The sequence below is a fragment of the Synchiropus splendidus genome, chromosome 18 (assembly GCF_027744825.2).
Source record: "Synchiropus splendidus isolate RoL2022-P1 chromosome 18, RoL_Sspl_1.0, whole genome shotgun sequence".
Classification (NCBI taxonomy): Eukaryota; Metazoa; Chordata; class Actinopteri; order Syngnathiformes; family Callionymidae; genus Synchiropus; species Synchiropus splendidus.
In genome coordinates, this window is record NC_071351.1 from 10456221 (window position 1) to 10476747 (window position 20527).

The window sequence follows — 20527 nt, forward strand, 5'->3', positions numbered from 1 at the left end:
ATGCTCCTCAGATCTGGAAGAGATTCTCAGTTTTTTTTTTAACTCATAATATGTCAAATAAATGACATTATTTTGGCGAGAAGGATACTGACATCTAGCGGCGATTCCACAGATTGCAATCTAGCAAGTTAGCATATATATATTTCATTTTTATATTTCTGTGTTTATTTCCTAGTTATGGTTATATCAGATTTTTTTATGTAGATCATCCACAAATCACTTAAAACAGTAATCCATATATAATATATAATATAATACATATGAATCTTGTCGTAACTTTCGTCTTGCAACATTATTTTAGATGTATTTAAAATGTGGTAAAATTTGTTTTATTTTTATTTTAAAAATTGTTTGTTTATCTTTAATAAATCATCATGAGAAAATATGTTTTTATATTTAAATTCCATATTCACGCAGGACCAATCTTGATGACTCATAGTTTAATAAAACTACTATAATAACCTTCTCCTTGCGCTGAAAAGGAGATATCTGAATTCATTCGGCATCTTCAATCCGCTGTGTAAGAAATTCCTCAGAGCTGAACTCTCTCTTTGCTCTTTCCCGCTCATCTTCTCCCCGACAGCCATGAAGTCTGACCGCAAGCGTCTGAAGGCGGAGAAGGCGGATCTGGCCAATCAGATGCAGCAGCTCTACGCCACACTGGAGAGCCGCGAGGAACAGCTCCGGGATTTCATACGCAACTACGATCAGCACAGAAAAGTACGAGGATCTCCGTGCCACGACTCTCGCCGATGCTCCTTCTGGAGCTTAGAGTGAAAAGCAACACCTCCAGACTGATGCCTTTACATTATGACCACCTAGTTTGCTGCTTAAGTTGCACTTCTGTCACCAGTTCCAATTCATCTATGTTGGGTCGACAGTTCATGGGTTCCGGTCGACTTAATATTCCTCGCTTTGACTCCACCAGGAGAGCGAGGACGCGGTGAAGACCCTCGCCAAAGAGAAGGACCTCCTGGAGAGGGAGAAGTGGGACCTGCGGCGACAGACGAAAGAAGCCACCGAGCACACAGGGATGCTGCGCTCCCAGCTGGACCTCAAGGAGAACCGGATCAAGGAGCTGGAGGCGGAGCTCGCCATGGTGAGGATGACGATGATGATGGTCGGGAGTCTTCTCTGGCCAGGGTCGAGATGGATACAAAGCTGTTGGCCATGAGAACTTGTCACTGTCAGACTCCCCTCCTGTCGCCGCATCATCTCCTATTTTTTAAAACCCCCTCATGTCTCCAACCCCCAGATGAGTAACTGTCTCAATCAGAGAATGGAATTCCGGATCTTTGAGCGGTTCGGGGAAAGGGACTTCTCCCCCAGGGTTCTGGCGGTAAGATGGGCCCCTCCTGCTCCCTGAAAGCTTTCCTTCCGTTTGACTTCATCTTGGACCTCCTCCCTCTCAACCGCTTCAACACTAACCTGAGTGACCCCTGGAATCCTGCTGGGAATGTAACTAATGGAGTGAGAGGAGTGCAGAGAGCTCAGCAATAGTCCGACACGTGACTGTGATCTGGTCCCTGTCGCATGTCAACACTGCAGATTGATGATTCAAGGGATTGTGAGATATAGGTTTGTCTCACAACTGAGGAGAAACTAGTGTTGGATAGCATCATGATAATTCTGAATTTTAAGGTTTATATTTTGGATTTTTTAAAATTTATTTATTTTCAAAGATCGCATAATTCGATGAGGAAATAATTATTCCCCACTTTCTATTATGATATAACATGAGGAATAATTGTATGTATTAATATTAAAGGTATTTATATATTTTTTAACATTGCATAATTCACTGAGCAAAATTATTAGAAATTATTGTGATTTTTTTATTATGCACTCTGTACAATGATGTAATAGCAGTGTGTAATATTTTATCTATTTTTTAAAATATGATTCAAGTTGAAATGTAGTGGTTGTATTATTATTATTTTGTTTTGCATTTAATTCTAAATTATATATACATATTTTTCTGGCTAAAATTAATAAAAATAACAATACATTTATTTATTTATTAATTTAAATTCCAATAATGAAATTAAAAAGGATTCTCTGAATAATTTCCGCTGATCTGGATGCTGTGAATTGAGTGTTTTGGATATGACCTTTAATCTAACACGTACACCACGAAGTATTTTGGCACCATCTGGGGGTCAGACTTTGGTCTCCCAGTGTGAGGATCAGGATCCTCCTCACACTTCCCCCTCATGTAACCACAGAGCTGAATATCAGGGAGCTGTAAAACCAAAACATTTGGCATGTTGGAGCTGTGAAGTCTTTCTTCCAACAACACGATCATGTTGTCCCTTCGCTCCGTCTGTCTGCTTCTCTTAAGGCCAAGCAGTCTCTGGCCACACTGACCAAGGATGTGCCCAAGCGCCACTCCCTGGCGATGCCCACAGAGACGGTCGTCAACGGCAACAACCAGGAGTGGGTGATGCAGGCGGACCTCCCGCTCACCGCTGCTATCCGGCAGAGCCAGCAGACGCTCTACGTCCACGCTGGGATTCCCACCGACCGACAAGGTACTGGAGCACAGTCATCTCTGGCGTGTTGCATGTTCATGGGCTTCCCCACCGCCATCAGTTGGGACTCACCGACGACGCTCAACATGTCATTCGCTTTCTTTAGCTCCATGGAAGAAACCAGTCGGCTGCTCCTCGAAGTGGACCTGATCTTTTACTGTGTCCCAAGCAGTTTCAATTATTCCTGCAGATTATAATCCACATAGATCTGGGCCTCTGTACTTCCACTGCTGCCCCTGCGACCTCAGATAAGCAGATGAAAATTTCATTAAAATTGTTCAGCACATATCGAAGATAGGAGAATGTTGCCAGGAAAATATATATTAAATATGAGTTTAAATATACTAAAGAAAATTACATTATAAATAAAAGAGCAGAACCAGCAGTCTGCCACCAACAATAGGAATCAACTTCTTTTGATTTTAGACACAGAAAACGCCGTGACGTGTATCAAATGTTGGACTTTCATTGTTCCACTCTGTTAAGGTATTCTGGTTGCCTAGCAACAGCAGTGGATTGGAATAATTTCATGTATTTTGGTTGAAAGGCAGTGCGGCCCGAACGTTTCCCAAACAAGCCTTTTCTTTTCTCCCCCCCTCTCATCATGTTTAGTGGCGGCTGTGCGTGTGAGTCCATGCCACTCGCGTCAGCCTTCCATCATCTCCGACGCCTCGGCCGTAGACGGGGACCGGTCATCCACACCGAGCGACATCAACTCACCGCGCCATCGGACTCACTCCCTCTGCAATGTAAGAGCTGCTGACCCCTGTGCCGCTTGTCATCATGGCTGACTCATGATCAGATCCGTGCTTCCCTGCTGGCGTCACCTCCCTGCTCCCGCTCTCGCTGGTCCACTCCGTCTCAGCCCCTGCTCTTCTCTCTCTCTCTCTCTCTCCCCGCAGTCTCTAGAAGATCTGGAGGTGGCGAAATGTAAGAAGAAGAAGGAGAAGATGGGTCTGGGCTCTCTGTCACGCGTCTTCCGGGGAAAGCAGCGCAAGTCCCTGGACCCGGGTCTGTTTGATGGTAGTGCCACACCTGATTATTACATAGAGGAAGATGCAGACTGGTAAAGCACACACGTCATAACAAAGCAGAAAAGAGACACAGTTATTGGAAGCACAGAGAGGATGAGTGTGAGTGACTCGCACGCCTTGCATGTGTGCGTCCTCTCTGAGCTGTACATAGACCTGGCGGACGTTCTTTTCAATCCCATTTCTGTCAATGGAAACTTGAAGGACTGCTGAACCTGTAAATAACACTTGGTGTATGTGTAAATGTCCCCCTATACATGCTCACTCTGGACCCTCCAGTCCCGTCATCCCGACTGCCTTGAACTTGAACTCCTCACTTGTCCTGCTGTCTCCGTCCCTCCATAGTGTCCCGGGGACGGCGTGCCGACTCCTGTGTGTCTAACACCCTCAATCTGGTCCCCACCGTCAGAAAATGGATGAAAAGTCAATATTCAATATGAACGAAGGACCTTTGACCTGCCGTGGTGCCGAGGGTTATCAGAAACCAGAGCACGTCCCCCGACCCCGTGACCCCGGCGCAGAGTTTAGGTCACGGGCGAAAAAAGGCAATTAAATTTGAGCAAAAGGTTAACAGCATTTTCCGTAAGCAGATCGATCGCTTGGAGCAGGAGTCGGCACGGCGCCTCCCGCAGGACAACTCCACCTGAGATGAAACTAACTAAATGTGTGGATCTCACATGAACAGTGTTCCATTTGATGAAGATGAGGGATTAGAAGGACAAACCTTCGTCCGTGGGCTTTCAAAAATGCCGGGAATATATTTGCTTTTGCGCCAATTCGAGCTGTTGCCACTCTCACCTGCTCAGTTTTTACCTCGACCATCTCTTAAGGTTCTCCTCCTCGCTGCTCTCTGGCTCCCTCTGGTGGAATCTTTTAGCACGTCAGTCATTTACAAGCTGAAAGCACCTTCCTTTAGTTTAATGCATCTGGGCTCGGGCTGCAGGATATTTGGGAATAGTTTCCTGTTTCTTAGATCTAAGAAAACTTGAACATCGATGTCAAAATGAGGCTAATGTTTATTTAGATTAAATAAAATAGTAGCTTGTCAACATTGGTTAATGTCTATAAGTAGCTTATTTTCACACAACAGTTTCAGGTTAGTCTTTTTTAAATGTTAATCTCAAGTTATACCTGTTGTCCAAAACATTATGACCAGGTACATCATCCTACACAGGAGCTCACGTTGCAACTGTCCAAGCAAGTCAGCCTCAACTATCTTCTCCATGTCCTCAGTCACCTCACCATGAACCTCACTGCTTGTCTTCTTCTCCTCTTTTTACCTGGTCTCTCTATCTTTAACTTTTTCCCCCTGCCATCATGTGTCTCTTCTTGTACCACACACACTGAGCAACACTGGCTTATCATCCATCTTCATATATAAAACAAGGGTCACATTCTGGGCTATTTCCTTTGTAAGTTCCCCCTCATATGTTGCAGCCCTTGTCTAGAAATTCAGTTTTTAGTTCCTGTGAATAAAGTACCACGCCACCTCATTAAGAAATATTATTTTTTCACTGAACTGTTGATGATGACATATCAAATGAACAAAAACTTTTTTTTTTTCGGAGTCGTATCTGTTCTTGTTTTTTGTAAATGAAACTGCAAAAATGAATATTATTATTATGGAAGAGAGTTTATTTAAAGACCTCGACAAAGGCAGGAGATGTTTGCGGAGCTTTTAAAGTCTGAAAAACGGAAAGTAAGACTATTTTAAAATAAAAATCATGAGAATGAATTCCATGTGTACGTCTCTTTCCCTCGTCTGTGTTTTTGTGCTGTGACTCTAATCTTGACTCCTGATTCGGGGGTCGGCCATTTAACTTCCCTTTGCTCTGACTGCATCTCCGAAACAGCTTCCTTTCCTCGCTTGGCTTCAAATCCTATTATTTCTGAAGTGATGTGTAGCACCAGATTTCTCCTAGAAGAGAGGAAAGGAAGCCCACACCAAGCTTGTTTGTGTGTTGATAACACGCCTCTCTCAGCACGGTCATGTGACCCCCACCTACAGCTGAGGTCATTTGAACGAGACACTCTGGGTCGCTGCAGTGTTGTGAGACGCCTTCTAACCCTGAAATCATCACCAAAGTCACCGAGTGCTTCTTCAAGTTTGGCTTTAAAGTCAGTCATCATTATTTGTGTAGTATTCAAATTCATTCATTGAGAGCTGGGATTTGTGTGGACACAAATCTGTCTGAAGATGCTCTCTTGCTTTTCGTCACCACCTCTGACACACACACACACACACACCGTCCTCACCCTCCTCCCTTCCTCACACACCCACGCAGACTCGGACAGCCTCTGCAGCTCCGGCCGCCTCAGTCTGAACCTCTCCGATGGGCCGGAGGATCAGCTGGACCGACTCCAGCAGGTGGAACTGGCCCGCAGCATCCCCATGTCCCAGTGGCGGGCCGGCACAGTGCAGGCCTGGCTGGAGGTTGTCATGGCGATGCCCATGTACATCCGCGCCTGCGCCGAGAACGTCAAGAGTGGGAAGGTAGGAGGCACTTTTGGAAGCGTTTGTTGAACGTCATAAGGGGTCTACGTCCTCCTGCAGGTTCTACTGGGCCTGACGGATCAGGACCTGGAGGTCGGGCTCGGGGTCACCAATCAGATGCATCGCCGGAAACTGCGTCTGGCCATTGAGGATTACAGAGACGCTGAAAACGGAAGAGGGTGAGGGACTGCACCGCTTTAGTACTACTGCCACTGCACGCAGGTCACATGGGTTTATTTTGCTTTCTGAAAAAGTACTTGTTATACATCGCAGTCATTCAGAGAGGAACTTAATGAGTTTTTGACACTATGAAATAATAGTTTTAAATAGGAAAAAGACAAAACACACAACTGACTTTTTCATTTTTAATTACATGGTAGGAACAGAGATGTTGAATCGCAAGTTTAAACTGTTAACTTTCACTTTCGTTCTTTATTCATTTTATCTGCCAAATTACAGGCACCATTTCTGGATTTTTTTAGTTGTGGTCGGAGCAGCCTTGTGGTCTTTCTCTTGCAAACTCTAAAACAACACTCCGAAATCAGTCCTGACTAAAATACATTGTTTTCCGACTCACTGTCGTGACAGGTGCATTCACAATATTGTTTAAATTTTCGGCACACAACTCCTCCCAGAGCTTTCACCGTAGAGACGCGACTCCAAAGCCTCAGCATGCGGCCCGACCGGGAATCGCCTTCTATTACTTTTCTCAGATCTAGGTGCCCGAATTCCCGATATATTCCAGGTTTTCTGACCAATTTTTCCCATCGAAAATGAATGGGAAGAAATTTGAATCAGAAATTTGCCTCTACTTCAATGGGTCGCTGAATTCTGGCCTAGAAATTCAGCGAAACTCGGCGAGAAGCTCTGGTGCATTCACGAGCAGTTTATTCACAAACAGCAGCATCTAGTTTTCTTATTAAATCTTATGGAACACCACTCACAGTTTGTCCAAAGCCGGGGAGCTGGACCACCACTGGGTGGCCAAGGCGTGGCTGAGCGACGTCGGTCTTCCTCAGTACTCCCAGTCGTTCCACACCCACCTGGTGGACGGTCGCCTGCTCAACTCCCTGACCCGCCGCGACCTGGAGCGCCACCTCAACATCACCAAGAAGTTCCACCAGAACAGCCTGCTGCTGGGGATCCAGCTGCTGCACTCGCTCAACTTTGACAAGGAGGTGAGAGAAGGACTCACGAGGGGCATCGAAAATGGACTGGCTGACCTCATCGGGTGACAATACTCTGCAGGCTCTTCAGGCTCGCAGGGCCCAGTGTGAACACCAGAATGTGGATCCACTCGTGTGGACCTCGCATCGAGTCATCAAGTGGATTAAAGACATCGACCTCAAGGTTTGTTAAACACCATCAGCTGCTCTTAGTGATGGGAAAATGAGGCATCATAAAGCGTTTCGACAAAATAGCACACTGTGCTGATACACATCTTTAAATAATATAAACATATATCATAATGTGAAAAACATGAAACTGATGTGAATGAGGATGCAGTTGCACTGATGTAGTAGTGTCAAACTCAAGGCCCATAGCTCTCGTAGAAGTCATGTTTGGACAAACCTGTTCACCCCAGTGGGAGGAAATCGGTGTTTCGAATTAAGCTCTTTTTCTTCGCAGGAGTTCGGTGACAATCTGCTCAGCAGTGGGGTCCATGGAGCCGTCCTGGTGCTGGACCCCACCTTCACCTCGGACACCATGGCAACAGTGTTGGGTATCCCCAGCAACAAACACATGGTCCGGCGCCACCTAGTGGAGGAGATGAGCAGCCTGATCGGTGCAGCCAGGTGAGAGCCAAAGATTGTTTTCAGTCAATATTTACCGCCACAGAGCCGAGCTTCTGTTTTCACACTCCCGGGCAGGAACGATGGACCACACGAGCACCAGAGTTCGGGCCCGGGAACGCCGCCAACCCCGTGCCGCCAGAACTCAGCGGGCCGGTCGCCGAGCTCGGCGAGTCGACAGACTGAAGAGGACAGCTCACTGAGGAGGAGAGCAGTGAAGGTGGGGAGGCAGATGAGTTTCTCTTATATACATTGAAATTTAATAAAGTAAAAGATGCAAAAAATAAGGACAACTCAAATCAAAGTGTAAATATTTCATACTTGACATAAGCCTTCTTATATTATCTTATCTTATCTGTCGCAGCCTCCAACTGGCTACAGCCCAAAAGGTCGCAATGGTCGCGACCTGAGTTGCCATGGCAGCTACGGCTCGCTGCCGCGGGACACCCGGGACTCGACGCCCAGCAGAGTCCAGGGGAGCCCCATCCACAGCTACGCCAACGTGGGGATCACCAACGTGTGACTCAGCTGGAGGATGTGTTGGAATAAAGGGGCCTTTGTGATACGTCATGCACTTTTTTTATCCGGGCTGTTTCCTGGATCTGTGAATGATTGATCCCAAGATGGGACCGGACTCCTGGAGCGTTTCTCTGAAGGAAACTGGACTTGTAACTTCCTGATGTGATCAATGTTTGACTGTCTGTGATGCCTTGTTTGATCGAACTAACTTGAACCGGTATGTGACTCTCACTGTGGTGTCCAACAAATGTAGCACTGTCCGCCAATGTTTGATACAATACGGTGTCATTTGTACAATGTCTGAATCATGAATATCCTGTACATACTTTGTGTGGATGGAAACAATTTGGAATAAAACAAAAATGTCAAGAGTGACGTCTCAGTTTGTCTTTATTTCATATGGAAATATTAATACCTGCTTCTACTCACATTTATTCACGTTCTCACATCCATGCTCCTGTGAATCCATGTGACACAGACCTAAGCAATGAATCATAACTATAACATGACATATAACATAATAACATAACAAATTATTATGATTAAAACACAAGTATATTATTAATTCTTCTTAATTCATGAGATGTGAGGAGGAATTATTATTGTATTGATAATAATAATAATAATAATAAAATGTATTTATTTATAACAAGTTTACAACCTTGAACATTTCCATTTACATTTCAGAAATATGGCCATCATCCATACATCCATCCATATAACAATAAAGACCTATTTCCTTAAATAGAGATTTTGACACTCTCATACTCCTGTATGTGTATATTTCTCCTTTTATTATTCTATTTTTATACTTATTTATTGAGTAATTTTTTTGCATATTTTCAAAAAACCTGTTAATTTTTTTCTCCTTTTATTTTATAGTCCAACATTTCTGTTGAAATTAAAGGGAGAAACTTGAAAATACATATTTAAAACAGCCATATAACCCATGAATCTGAAACTAGGAAGTAAATAGAGGATGTAAAATGATAATACAGTAAATATAAGAACGTTTTCCGACTTGAAGTGAATGTGTTTCTGCTTGTGTAGCACTCCTGTGATTCCATCTTTCTATCTATAGAAACTATCTGCTTTTTTCCCCCCATTGAATTCCATTCTATCTGCCCATCCAAGACATTTCTTGTTTCAGTGGCAACCATTTGAGTGGAGCACAACGTGCTGCACCTTGGTCATGACTAAGGTGCGTTCACAGACAAACGCTTGTTGCAGTCTCCTGTTGCGACACGCTCAATATTGTGTAAGGCAGCGGTGATGTAAACGTCAGCGGAGTAACTCGCAGACCTTATGGCTGATCTGTGAAGAGGGAAACAGGAATGTCCGTCAGGATGATGGCGCCGTCCAGTGTGCGAAGTCATCGGCGAATCAGCTGTTTTTTCACATGTCAAATGCCTTGTATGTGGCGAGACTTCCTCCTCTGACTCATCATGACTGTAGAACATCTCAGCGTGACACACCGCTTATTGACTTTTCTAGGTGGTGAATTGGAAATGTGCACCATTCGTGTCCTTCAGTTCTGTACAAAGGAGGGTCAGATCCAGAGGTCACTCAGTGGACGAAGACACACAATACATTCAGGGACTTTGAGAATAAACTGAAACATCATGGGGCCGCACGAATAACTGACCACGTCAGACAGATCCATGAAGATCGGCTGTGTGAAGCAAGAGTGCCATGAATCACGTTCATGGATTGACAGTGTAACCAGGATAACAATCCTGGAAGTCATGGCGAAGGCGACCGCACGACAGCATGATAATAAACACGTCCTTACAGAGGGTGTGTCCAGCTTAGCAACACACAGCAGGACACTTTGGATTTCTGATGCTCACTTTACAGAATGCTAAAGTTTCAACATCTTCAATGTGATTCATGTCGATTTATGTCTGCATCTGTTTAGTCTGTATTTTTTTATCTATTTTTTTTTATCATTTTGATTCAGGTATTTATGTCAATTTAAATATAAATTATTTAAATTTTTAAATTTTATTTAATAATTAAAAATATATTTTGAATGAAATAAAAACAAATTTTATAAACATTTTAAAATAAATTATCATTATTTTATTCACAATATAACACTAGTCAGTGCTGCGCAGCATGTGGAAAATAAATATACATTTCTTTTTCCATTATTTGTGATGAAAGCTAAGGTGTGGAGTGTCAGGAAACACTTGTCTTTACAGAGTAAAACATTTACATGCAGTTGAGAGCTGACACTAAAATATCGACTGAGGTGGAGAAACCACACGGCTGCCGTTCATGTAACATGTTTCCTGTCAACATCTGTAGACCTTCGCGCCACACCCCGCACAGTGCCAGTGTGTCGCTGACGTCTGCTTTGAATCTTCACCCTCTCACCAACCTGCCGCTGTAGTTAAAGGACTGGTGGTGAGAGGAAGAGAAGCTCTCCAGGGACTGGTCCACGGCACCAAACAGAACAATGAAGGGGGGCTATGGTTTTGTCATTACTGTGAGGCAAGGCTGCAGGCGCGAGAGGAAGTGCAGTCCAGTCTGGATCACGTACACAAGAAGAAACACAGCAGGAGCTGCAGAAGTCTGAACTGAAAGTGGAGAAGTTCCTGAAGGAAGTTTGGAGTTCCAGTAACGCTTTTATGGTGGGAGCTTTACAATCGGAGAAATAATAAAGGCCAATATGGTGTTGTATTTCCTGTTAATCCCGGTGACTTTGGGGTCTGAGAGTGACCTGGACATGTAGCTCCACCTGCATGTAACTCTAGCTGTCAGTTAGAGGGTCTGCAAGTGGACGGGGCAGCGGAAAAATCCCAGCTGGGTCGTGGCTACTACTTTTGTTGCAGTCAAAACAAAAACCAAGATCACCTTCAGACGATTGACGTGAGGCAATTTATGTGGAGTTTATTTAGATAACATCAGAATCCATGGTGGGGGCCCGCAGAAGGGTCTCACATCTGCAGCGGAGTGTTTCTTCATTTCAGAACTCTTGATGGGAATCTATGAAGCACAACCTCTTATGAACATAAAGGGTTTTTTTTATTATTATTATTGGTGTGTTTTACATTTCAAAATAACGTCCTTTTAAATCACAAAAATAACAGGACAAAACTAAAGAGAACTAGAGACTAGACTTTAAAAAATACAATTCCATCTTGGTTCTGCATTTTTTTGGAACCAAAACTTTTTGTTTTTATTGAAACCAACGACACAACTCGAAAAGACGTCACAAGAACCGTAAGCCACGCCCTCAGATGGGGGTTCTTCCACTCCTCGAACTGAAGTTACTACCCTTCTTCCTCGCTAAAGTCCGCCGACAGCGAAGGGGTTAAACTCCTGGAAGTCCTCACACGCCTTCCCCTCTTTTTCTTCTTCACTTTTCTCGCTTGTGTCTTCGTAAACCTCCCGCTGCCGTAGTCACAAGTAACCCAACGGTCTTCCTCGTCTCGCGCGCCCAACAGAGAGGAAGGTTTAGAACTGCTAGTGTTTCAGCGGACGATGCGAAGGTAAGCGTCCCCTTGTTTTCATGCCCCTGTGCTGGAATGTGGCTCACAGTTACTCGATCGTGTTGATATTTAGAGTTTTCCCGGAGTGTCTGAACACGTCACGAGCAACTTCAGAAGACCGGAGTCGGTGAAACCGTGTTCGGGGCGAGACCAACTTTTAGCATGGTTGAATCACAAACCACGAGTTGGGTGTTCTCGCTCCAGAACTTGTCTGTGACCCTTTGTCATCCTGTCACTCTCGAGAAGGAGAAGTGTCCTCGTTAGCATAGCTAGCATGGCCAGATGATTCAAGCTGAGGTTATTATTCACTGGGGACGTGCATGTGTCACGTGGGTGAAGAGAAGCGAGGATCTTTTCGTCGATGTTGATGCCTCTATAAACTCCGAAGCAGCTTATTCACCCTCAAGGCAGAGGATGCTCTTGTCAACAGTGCTTTGAATTGACCCTGAAAGTCTCTGTGGTTGATAAAAAAATATATTTAAGATGTTACAGAACCGTGACAGCTCTGTATTTACCTGCTGTGTTGACTTGGAGGCTTAGCCTGGAGACTCAACTGGATCCTATTATAAACATCCCCAGCTGAGGGGCGTGGCCCGTCTGTGAGGATGGTCATCTGGGAGAAGCTGGGAGTGGATCGGCTTCTCCTGGTGATGGAGACTGATGTAGGAGGATGCTGAAGGAGAAGGGCGTGTGCAGAGATCTGGACCCGGGAGTCCGCCAGGAACAGCAGTTTGCATGGGGCTCATGATCTGATATACGACTGGGGGGAGAGTGAGAGAGTTAAATTGCTCAAAGTTTGATGAGAAAGGTACTGTCCTTTGATCTGTCCTTTGTAAAATGACCCCGTGCTGTTGGCGTCTTGGGCCGCGATGGTCCCCTCGCTGCAGCGGCTTGTAGTTAGAGAGCGATGATGTCTGCGACCAATTTCCAATCGTCCATTCTAGTCTACTTGTTGTTGCATCCCTACGTTTCATGTTTACTATTTATTTATTTTTACTACTCTGAGATCAAAGGTCGAAAGCTACACCCTCTGTTTTGGTTCCGCTTTTGTTCCTTATAGTGCTGTGGTAAAAGGCTGAATTTTCAAATGATGTTCTGGAAAGTGAAGTAGTTCTATTTAAACAAAGCGTTCAGTTAATTCCCATCTTATTGCTCCTGGTCCTTTTATGTCTGTGGGTAGAATGCACAGCTGCCCTGAGCCCAGTATTCCTGTTCCATTCTTGGCATTCCTCATTTTGACAGGGTCTATCTGGTTTAGAAGAGCTGATGCCGAGAGTGTCCCGCGTGTCTGGGCGGGTTGCTCACCAAAACAATCCCTTCATGCATCCGAGAGCTCAAACTCGGGTCAAGTCTTGTTGCGAGCGAAGGTTGAGTTTAAAGGGTTACTGTCCATTCAATAAGAAACATGCGCTTCCATTTTGTTTTTCTTTCATATTATAAATATCTTTAAAAATAAACAAATACCATTCAAGCTATTAAACCACGTAATGTACTTAATGTACTGCGATTGTGTGAACTATATTTGGGTTTGCTTACTCAGAACTGCCATCCCACGAGAAATTGTCATTTTTTCCCCAATGTTTTAAACCAACGCTTGAGTATTTCCAATTCCCATTGTTCAATCCTGATACTGCATGGCCACTGATTGCTATAACTTCCAGGAATAGTGCATGTTGCAAGTCTCTTTCCTGCTGGTGTTCTTCTCATTTAATGACCTGACATTGAATAACTAGGTGAGTCTGCTGCAACTCTTTTACGACGAGACTCGCCTTTTCATAAAAGCATCACTGGAGTTTTTCTCGTGGTGAAATATGGGTTTATGGGCTCACAAGAGCCGCTTGCTGGTGGAGCTGTTCCTTGTTTTGTGGGTTTATTTGGTGCTGCTAAGTTCTTATTTGAATCATCTCCGCAGATCTTGACTGTGGCCTTGACTGAAGTTGTGCGACTGACAAGATGCGAGCAGGTGCCGACGGACAAGCCAACAGCGCCCCCAGCAGCAGCAGCAACAATAACAACAACAACAACAATAACGTCAGCAGTGAGAACTCTGGGAACTCGGGCTCCCAGTATGCTCTCTGTGCCCTCGGCGTGGGTCTCGTAGCTCTGGGCATCGTGATGATTGTGTGGAGCGTGGTTCCTGCTGACCCGTCTGCCAACAACACCAGCGCCGGAGATAGCGAGACAGGCAGCAGGAAGAATAAAGCCTCGTCGGTGGCCTTTGTCCTGGTGGGGTCCGGGGTGGTCATGCTGCTGTTGTCCCTGTGTTTGGGAATGAGGAACAAACAGAGGGAGCAGATGAGACTTCTGGAGGCTCAGAGCAATGGAGCGGCCTCACCCAGGGAGCAGGAGCGCAGAGAGACGTGAGTCTGTCTTTGGCTTTCACAGAGCTGAGATTTGCTGCCTCCTAGTGGCAGGCTTCAGAACGCGAACCGAATTATAAAGCAGTATTAAATCGGTGTCTTAAACCGAGCATGAATTGTCAAATAAAATCCTGTTTTTTAACTGTTTTCACTTGTAAACTAGGAAGTCTCTCATGTTGAATGTTGTGTGGCCTCATGCAGGGCGGAGGAACAAGCCCAGCGTTACGCGGTCCCCTCGTACGAGGAGGCTGTCGGCAGTGGCCAGTACCCGGTCAGTCAGAGCAACCTTGAGCCCGGCGCTTCCCAGCTGCCGTCGTACGACGACCTGGTCAAAGTCGACGGGGTGCAGTTTGAGTCCGAGGTGCCAGAGGTCGCGCCTCCTTCGACGCAGCCCGGTCCTGCAACCGGCGGCGCTCCTTCCACCTCCAATCGCAGAGCGGCTAAAAACAGCCGCAAGCTCCTCCCCATCAAAATCCGCCGGATCAAGTCGGAGAAGATGCCCGCCAAGTCCGGGGACACCCCTCAACCTGCCGCCGCATTAAGCATAGAACCGCTCACCCCGCCGCCGCAGTACGAGGACAAAGTTCCTCCTCTCTAAGACGGCAGCGATGGTTTCTCAGAGACGGGACTCTCCACGATGTGGTTCGGGATCTGCCTCGCTGAGCCTGGGGCGGCTAAACTTGCTCTCAGAGGCACTTTGAATTGAAATCCAGCAGAAGTTCAAAGACTCTTTATTCTCTCGCCTCTCGGATCTCGCAACTGGACACAGTCGAGGCTCCGCTGATGATTCTGACTCACCAACTCGAGGAGGACTCCTCTGTGAGAGGACCTCATCTCTTCAGAGTGAGTGGCTTGAGGTAACTCCACCATCACTGACAGCTCGGTTCTCCTCAGTTAAGGATGTTTTAACTGTAACCATGAGCTAACTGACTTAGCTAGTGTCCCTATACCTTTATCATGCTTAGTAAACAAACATCAGCACCCTCGACACACTGAAAGGTTACACAAACTCAGTACACACCCTTTCACAAAAGCGAGACAAAAATCCATCGCTATTGTTTTAGTCATCGCAGGAGCAACCCACAGGTTTTCTTTTGTTTATTCGTGATGTTTGTTGCCGTGATGTCGATACACAGGTGACTCCTCTGAGTTGTTAGTGTTTATTTTCATAAAGTCTCACCAGTATTACAGTCGTCTCCATGGTTGTACGGGCCTCAGTCTAGAAACGTGTCGGAGACACCGTCGTGCTAATGCCGTCTGGTGAACATTGTATGTGATAGTTGTTTTCCATGGATTCACTGGCTGTTGCCCAAAACGGTTCTGAATGATCAGCACACAGTGTCGGCTACAAACAGTTCTTGAAACTGCTGAGACCCCCAAACCATCATGTTTTACTGCCAACGTCACCACTTCCTGTTCAAATCATTGGTCTGTAAACTTGCGACGGTTGAAGGCGAAAGATCCACGGATTCATCGATTTCGTCGCTCAAAAGAATTGCCAAGATTTTTGTGAGATTCTACAAGTTTTTGCTGCACAAAAGTTCTGGAGAAGGAAATGGCAGGCGGAGGAATAGCTGGAGGGCTTCTCCCCCCTCCGTCGCCATGGTGAACACAGTGGAGCGGTGATGCTAGCGCTCTCTTCCCTGCTCCTTTATTCATGAAGAGGAACACAGAAGCTCTTTGACAGTGCAGCTGTTCCTCGCTTGCTCATCTTCATTCCTGCAACTAGTTTTTATATCTCAAGAGAAGTGAACTGGAGGAGAGTTAAAAGCGCCGTTTCATTTCCGTAAACAAACACCAGACGACTGAAACAGTGAAGTATTTCAACCGGGGTGTGATCCCGAATGACTTTTCAAGGTCGTCACCTCAGCATTTCATTTTTGAAACATTTATTTGGGGTTTTATCTGCTGTTATTTATGTGGGAAAATGCCAGCAAGCGGTGTCAGTGTTTGCATAAAATATCTTGGTTTCCATGCTATCCTACTTGTTAGAACCATCCATTTTGGATGTTCCAAAACTACTGCCAACAATGAACCACCAGGTAAAAACCGACTTCCTGAGGCTGAAAACTCTCGCACTGCTTTCCAGTGTGTCCTTTCTGTTTCTCTTGTGCTTTTCATTGTACATACCGAACCGCCTGGTCGTCCCTGTTTGAACCATAACTGGACTGGAGTGTGAAGTGCTGGAGTATGATCTGGATGGTTTTCTCACTGTTTTACTCTCATGGTGCCAAAATCTTTTTTAAATGTTATTTCCAGTCACTTTCCCTTTTATGCTGTCATGTATTGTTTTTGTTTGTACTGTGAAATCTTTCTCTGAAATCATTTTTGGAAACAAATTTTATAATAAAAAATATTCTTAAAGAATTGAATTTATTGGTGTTTACCCGGCATCATTTCAGTATGTTGTGATCTGTTTATTGTGAGATTGACTTGTGTGTTGTGTTCATTTTAAAGTTAAACTGAATGAAAAAAAGCTGTTTGTGCAGGATATTTATTTGCCTTCTGTTTTATTCATTGATGGAGGTGTAATATCGCTGATTTGTTTTTCAGTTTTTTGTCATGAGCTGGCTTCAGACCGTGATGGTTCAGGTTGGTGACGCGTCACAGAGTCAGCAGTGTTGTTATCTTGGAGCTGGAACTGTTTGTATTCACGATTAGATAGTGATGAGGAAGCTCCTCAGTTGTTGGCCACAACCTGCAAGACCATGAAAAACGGTTGAGTTTCTGGCGTTTTTTATGGAGGGATTTGTCTCACTTTGTTGATCCAGTCGATGTAGGAGCTGACTTGTGTGAAGACGGTGGGTTTCTGGAAGACGTTGCAGCCCTGACCGGAACCAAAGCTGACCACGCCGTGGACTTCCCAGGACCCATCAGGGTTCTGGCAGTTCAGCGGGCCGCCGGAGTCTCCCTGCAGGTCAGTGGAGCATCTCAGAGCAGGAACAGCTTTTACAGCTTCTCTCTCTGCAGACTCACGTTGCAGCCGGCAGCCACTCCGTCTCCTCCAGCGCACACCATCTTGTCGGTGGCCAGAACGCTCCACCAGTCCGGCTGTGAGCAGGTCTGATGGTCGACCACCGGCAGGAGGGCCTGCTGCAGGATGTCTGCCAGAGCACCCTGGGCTGGAAGAATTCAAAACATCTCTGCTTCTCTGTTAAACTAGAGTCTCGCTGAAGCACTCACTGGAGAGTCGACCCCAGCCGGTCACATAACACGCCGCTCCGTGCGCCAGACTCAAGCCACTTCCCGGGAGGCAGATGGGCTCGACGGTGTCCGAGAAGCTCACGGGTGAGGACAGCTTGATCAAGGCAATGTCGTTGCTGCCAAACCGCACCACACAAACACATCAACCCTCCCAAAACTGAAGTGTTTTTGTGTTCCACAGCAGTTCCCACCGACTGAGCAGGACGCTGTAGGCCTCGTGAGCGATGATCTTCGCTGCTGCCACAGCCTGCGAGCCCTCCTCGTGCTCCTTCAGACTGTGCCTGCCCACCTCCACTCTGTAGCTGTAGCGCTCACTGGAAAACACACCCTCAACAGTCGTCTGTCTTTTCCAACCGCCAGCCCAGGAAACCTACTTGAAGCAGTGCGCTGCTGTGAGGACCCACTCAGAGGAGATGAGGGAGCCGCCACAGACGTGTCTCCAGCGCCCACTGCTGTCTGACTGCAGCGAGACCTGAGCAGAGAGGTGATCCATCACTCATGTGAGAGCCTTTCCACTTGCTCCTGCTGACGCTTCATCTCTCGCTCCGGTGTTTACCTGCCAGGGCCAACTGTGGGGTCTGGCGTCTTCTCCTGCCACCACCCTGCTCAGCAGCGGAGGGAACGTCGGCACGCCACATCCACAAACTAGGTACGTGTCGGGGGGGTCACAAGGTCAGGTGCTAAAATCGTCCCCAGTCAGACTTTTGCTTTCATATAACATATTAAAAAACGTGGAATTGTTTTTTAAGAACCCCACGACGATTTTACTGTGAAAGCCACACCATCGAATAAACTCACTGGCGCCCTCATGCATCCGATTTTTTTTTTTTGTGATCATGTTGTAAATCTGAAAATAAAAATGACTAAACACTATCAAAAAAAGTAAACAGTCAGTTAAAATGTGAGCAACAGCCACAAGATTTGGGCAAGTTAGCGATTATTTAAAGAGAGGGTGCGGAGCCAGACCTTCAATGATAAATGCCGAGAAATTCACATTGACATAATACATAATAATACGAAATAATAACAATGAATAGTAATAAAAAATTAACATTTAGTATTTTGGGGTTTTTTTAAATCTCTGTTTGTAAATACATTTATTAAATATAAAATAAAATGCATTCATTTAAAATGAATCTGTTCAATATAAATATCTTTTTTTATAAAAAATATCTTACCACTTGCAATGGTGAGAGTGAGAACCAGGAGCTGCCTCATGGCTGAGTTTGTCAGGTCAAACCTCACACGAAGACCAGCTCTTATTTATACTCTGTGTGGATGCGGATCCGTGTGAAAATAAGCAGATGATGTGTCCAGTCAGTCAAACAACAGGCGAGTGGCGAGTGCTGGCATGTGGCGTGTGACACAAGTTTCCCGGTGTCCCACACGAAACCCGGAGAATCCAAACCAGAGCAGCGTTTTTGGTTTTGTAAAATGTTCAAATGATGATCGACACCAGATGAGATTTGAGTTCATCTTTATTGTTTATGTACATGCAGTGGCTCAGGAAGCGACTTCCTCTCAGTAGGCGACCATTTTCTGTGAAAGAGAGTGCGTATTTAGAAGGCTTGTCAGACGGCGTCAGGGGTCAGGGGTCAGTGGCAGCCTTACTGAGTCGATCCAGTCCATGTAGGAGCTGACTTGGGTGAAGACCGTGGGCTTCTTGGGGTAGTTGCAACTGAGTCCAAGTCCGAAGCTGACGATGCCGTGGACCTCCCAGGCTCCGTCGGCGTTCTTGCAGTTGAGAGGTCCTCCAGAGTCGCCCTGTGAGGAGCAAGCTTCTCAGCGACGTTCCCTCTAAACTGCGCGCGTGCGCAATTGCGCTCAGCTGATCCGATCTCAGCGGACTACGGGGCGTCTTGCCATCCAGACATAAAGCCTTGTGAGATTCGACCAATAAAATGAAGCGCTCACAGCGCTGTTCGACCACGTGTGTCTATCCGCAACCGGCAGTTTCCACAGGTCCTCCACATTCAATATGCATCATTTTCAAAAGGTCCTTATTTTGAAATGACACATGAGATTGACGTCAAACTTCCTGGGTGACTTCTCGAGATGCTCTAGTTCATATCTAGACGAGTGGCAGTTTGATTCTGTGTGTACTTACGTTGCAGCCAGACACCACTCCGTCGCCGCCGGCGCAGACCATGGTGTCCCTCACCTGGAAGCCCCACCAGTCAGGCTTGGTGCAGGTCTGGTGGTCCACCACTGGCAGCAGAGCCTGCTGCAGGTTGTCAGCGATGGGACCTCCGGCTGTGCGAGGAGGAATTTGAAGGGATGTGTTGTGACTAGGAAGCAAGAGAGGTGTCCCACTCACTGTAGAGGCGACCCCACCCGGTCACGAAACAGGGCTCGTCGTGGGGGAGGATGAGCCCGGCGGGAGGCAGGCAGGCGGCCATGATGGCGTCGCTGAAGGTGACGGGAGACTCCAGCTTGATGAGGGCGATGTCGTTCCTGAGGGCGTGTGACATGAGCAGGGAAACGTTTGACGGGAAAGTGTCGCACCTACCGGATGAACAAGGGGCTCCACTTCTCGTGAACGATGATGCTGGCGGGGCTCATGAACACGGCGTGCTCCTCCGTCTCTTTCAGGTTGTGCTTTCCCATGGCCACTCTGTACTGCCTCCCGTTGCTGGCATCGTGCACTGGTCAGTTCATCCGTCTTCCAGCCTGGATTTTTCCATCCTTACCTGATGCAGTGCGCAGCGGTGAGGACCCACTGGTCAGCGATCAGGGTGCCCCCGCAGGTGTGTCTCCACTCTCCCTCTCTGTTGTACTGCAGGGAAATCTGAAGCAGACACACTCACTTGAGCCTTCTATTTCACTGTGACTCTGTTTTTTTGTTCTCATTTCGTCACCTGCCAGGGCCAGCTGTTGGGCCGGGCGTCTTCTCCGCCGACCACCCTGCTGACCACGGGGTGGAAGGTGGGCAAGCCGCACCCGTAGGCTGTGGACAAAGAGAAGGTGAGCCCCGGAATCCTGACAGGTTTGGACCTGAGAGAGGAGTCTCACCGCCGGCAACGAAGAGCGCGAGGACCAGAAGCTTCATGGTTCACCGCACGCGGCTCCACATGGCCCGCTTTTATGTCCCGCCTGGT

The 20527-nt window shown here is 46.4% G+C and overlaps 4 protein-coding genes across 9 annotated transcripts in view; 2 read left to right on the forward strand and 2 right to left on the reverse strand.

Annotated features, from left to right (window-relative positions):
• Positions 1–8733, forward strand: part of kazna (kazrin, periplakin interacting protein a) — a 102567-nt gene extending 93834 nt beyond the window's left edge. For 4 of the 6 annotated variants that reach the window (XM_053850590.1, XM_053850591.1, XM_053850593.1 and 1 more), the window contains 13 exons: positions 584–720; positions 929–1099; positions 1256–1339; positions 2342–2531; positions 3144–3280; positions 3434–3554; positions 5848–6056; positions 6117–6235; positions 7003–7234; positions 7305–7406; positions 7686–7852; positions 7928–8069; positions 8214–8733. In XM_053850590.1, coding sequence (XP_053706565.1) covers positions 584–720; positions 929–1099; positions 1256–1339; positions 2342–2531; positions 3144–3280; positions 3434–3554; positions 5848–6056; positions 6117–6235; positions 7003–7234; positions 7305–7406; positions 7686–7852; positions 7928–8069; positions 8214–8372 — 1970 coding nt within the window. In that variant the 3' untranslated portion in view covers positions 8373–8733. Of the gene's footprint in view, positions 1–583; positions 721–928; positions 1100–1255; positions 1340–2341; positions 2532–3143; positions 3281–3433; positions 6057–6116; positions 6236–7002; positions 7235–7304; positions 7407–7685; positions 7853–7927; positions 8070–8213 lie in introns of those variants that run through there. The other 2 variants (XM_053850592.1, XM_053850595.1) reach the window with 2 other exon arrangements.
• Positions 8734–11627: 2894 nt separating this feature from the next.
• Positions 11628–17011, forward strand: tmem51a (transmembrane protein 51a). Its single transcript, XM_053850162.1, has 3 exons — positions 11628–11865; positions 13778–14225; positions 14427–17011. Exons 2-3 carry the CDS (start codon positions 13819–13821, stop codon positions 14821–14823), a joined length of 804 nt encoding a protein of 267 aa, XP_053706137.1. The 5' UTR covers positions 11628–11865; positions 13778–13818; the 3' UTR covers positions 14824–17011.
• On the reverse strand, positions 16130–18652 carry LOC128750037 (chymotrypsin-like elastase family member 2A). Its single transcript, XM_053850161.1, has 8 exons — positions 18608–18652; positions 17986–18074; positions 17804–17901; positions 17621–17743; positions 17409–17545; positions 17202–17347; positions 16984–17136; positions 16130–16923 (listed from the first exon to the last, which is right to left on the reverse strand). The coding sequence occupies exons 1-8, from the start codon at positions 18645–18647 to the stop codon at positions 16906–16908; spliced, it is 804 nt and encodes a 267-aa protein (XP_053706136.1). The 5' UTR covers positions 18648–18652; the 3' UTR covers positions 16130–16905.
• Positions 18653–18889: 237 nt separating this feature from the next.
• On the reverse strand, positions 18890–20495 carry LOC128749718 (chymotrypsin-C-like). Its single transcript, XM_053849590.1, has 8 exons — positions 20442–20495; positions 20288–20376; positions 20120–20217; positions 19939–20061; positions 19747–19883; positions 19537–19682; positions 19041–19193; positions 18890–18968 (listed from the first exon to the last, which is right to left on the reverse strand). The coding sequence occupies exons 1-8, from the start codon at positions 20476–20478 to the stop codon at positions 18951–18953; spliced, it is 801 nt and encodes a 266-aa protein (XP_053705565.1). The 5' UTR covers positions 20479–20495; the 3' UTR covers positions 18890–18950.
• Positions 20496–20527: the final 32 nt, after the last annotated feature.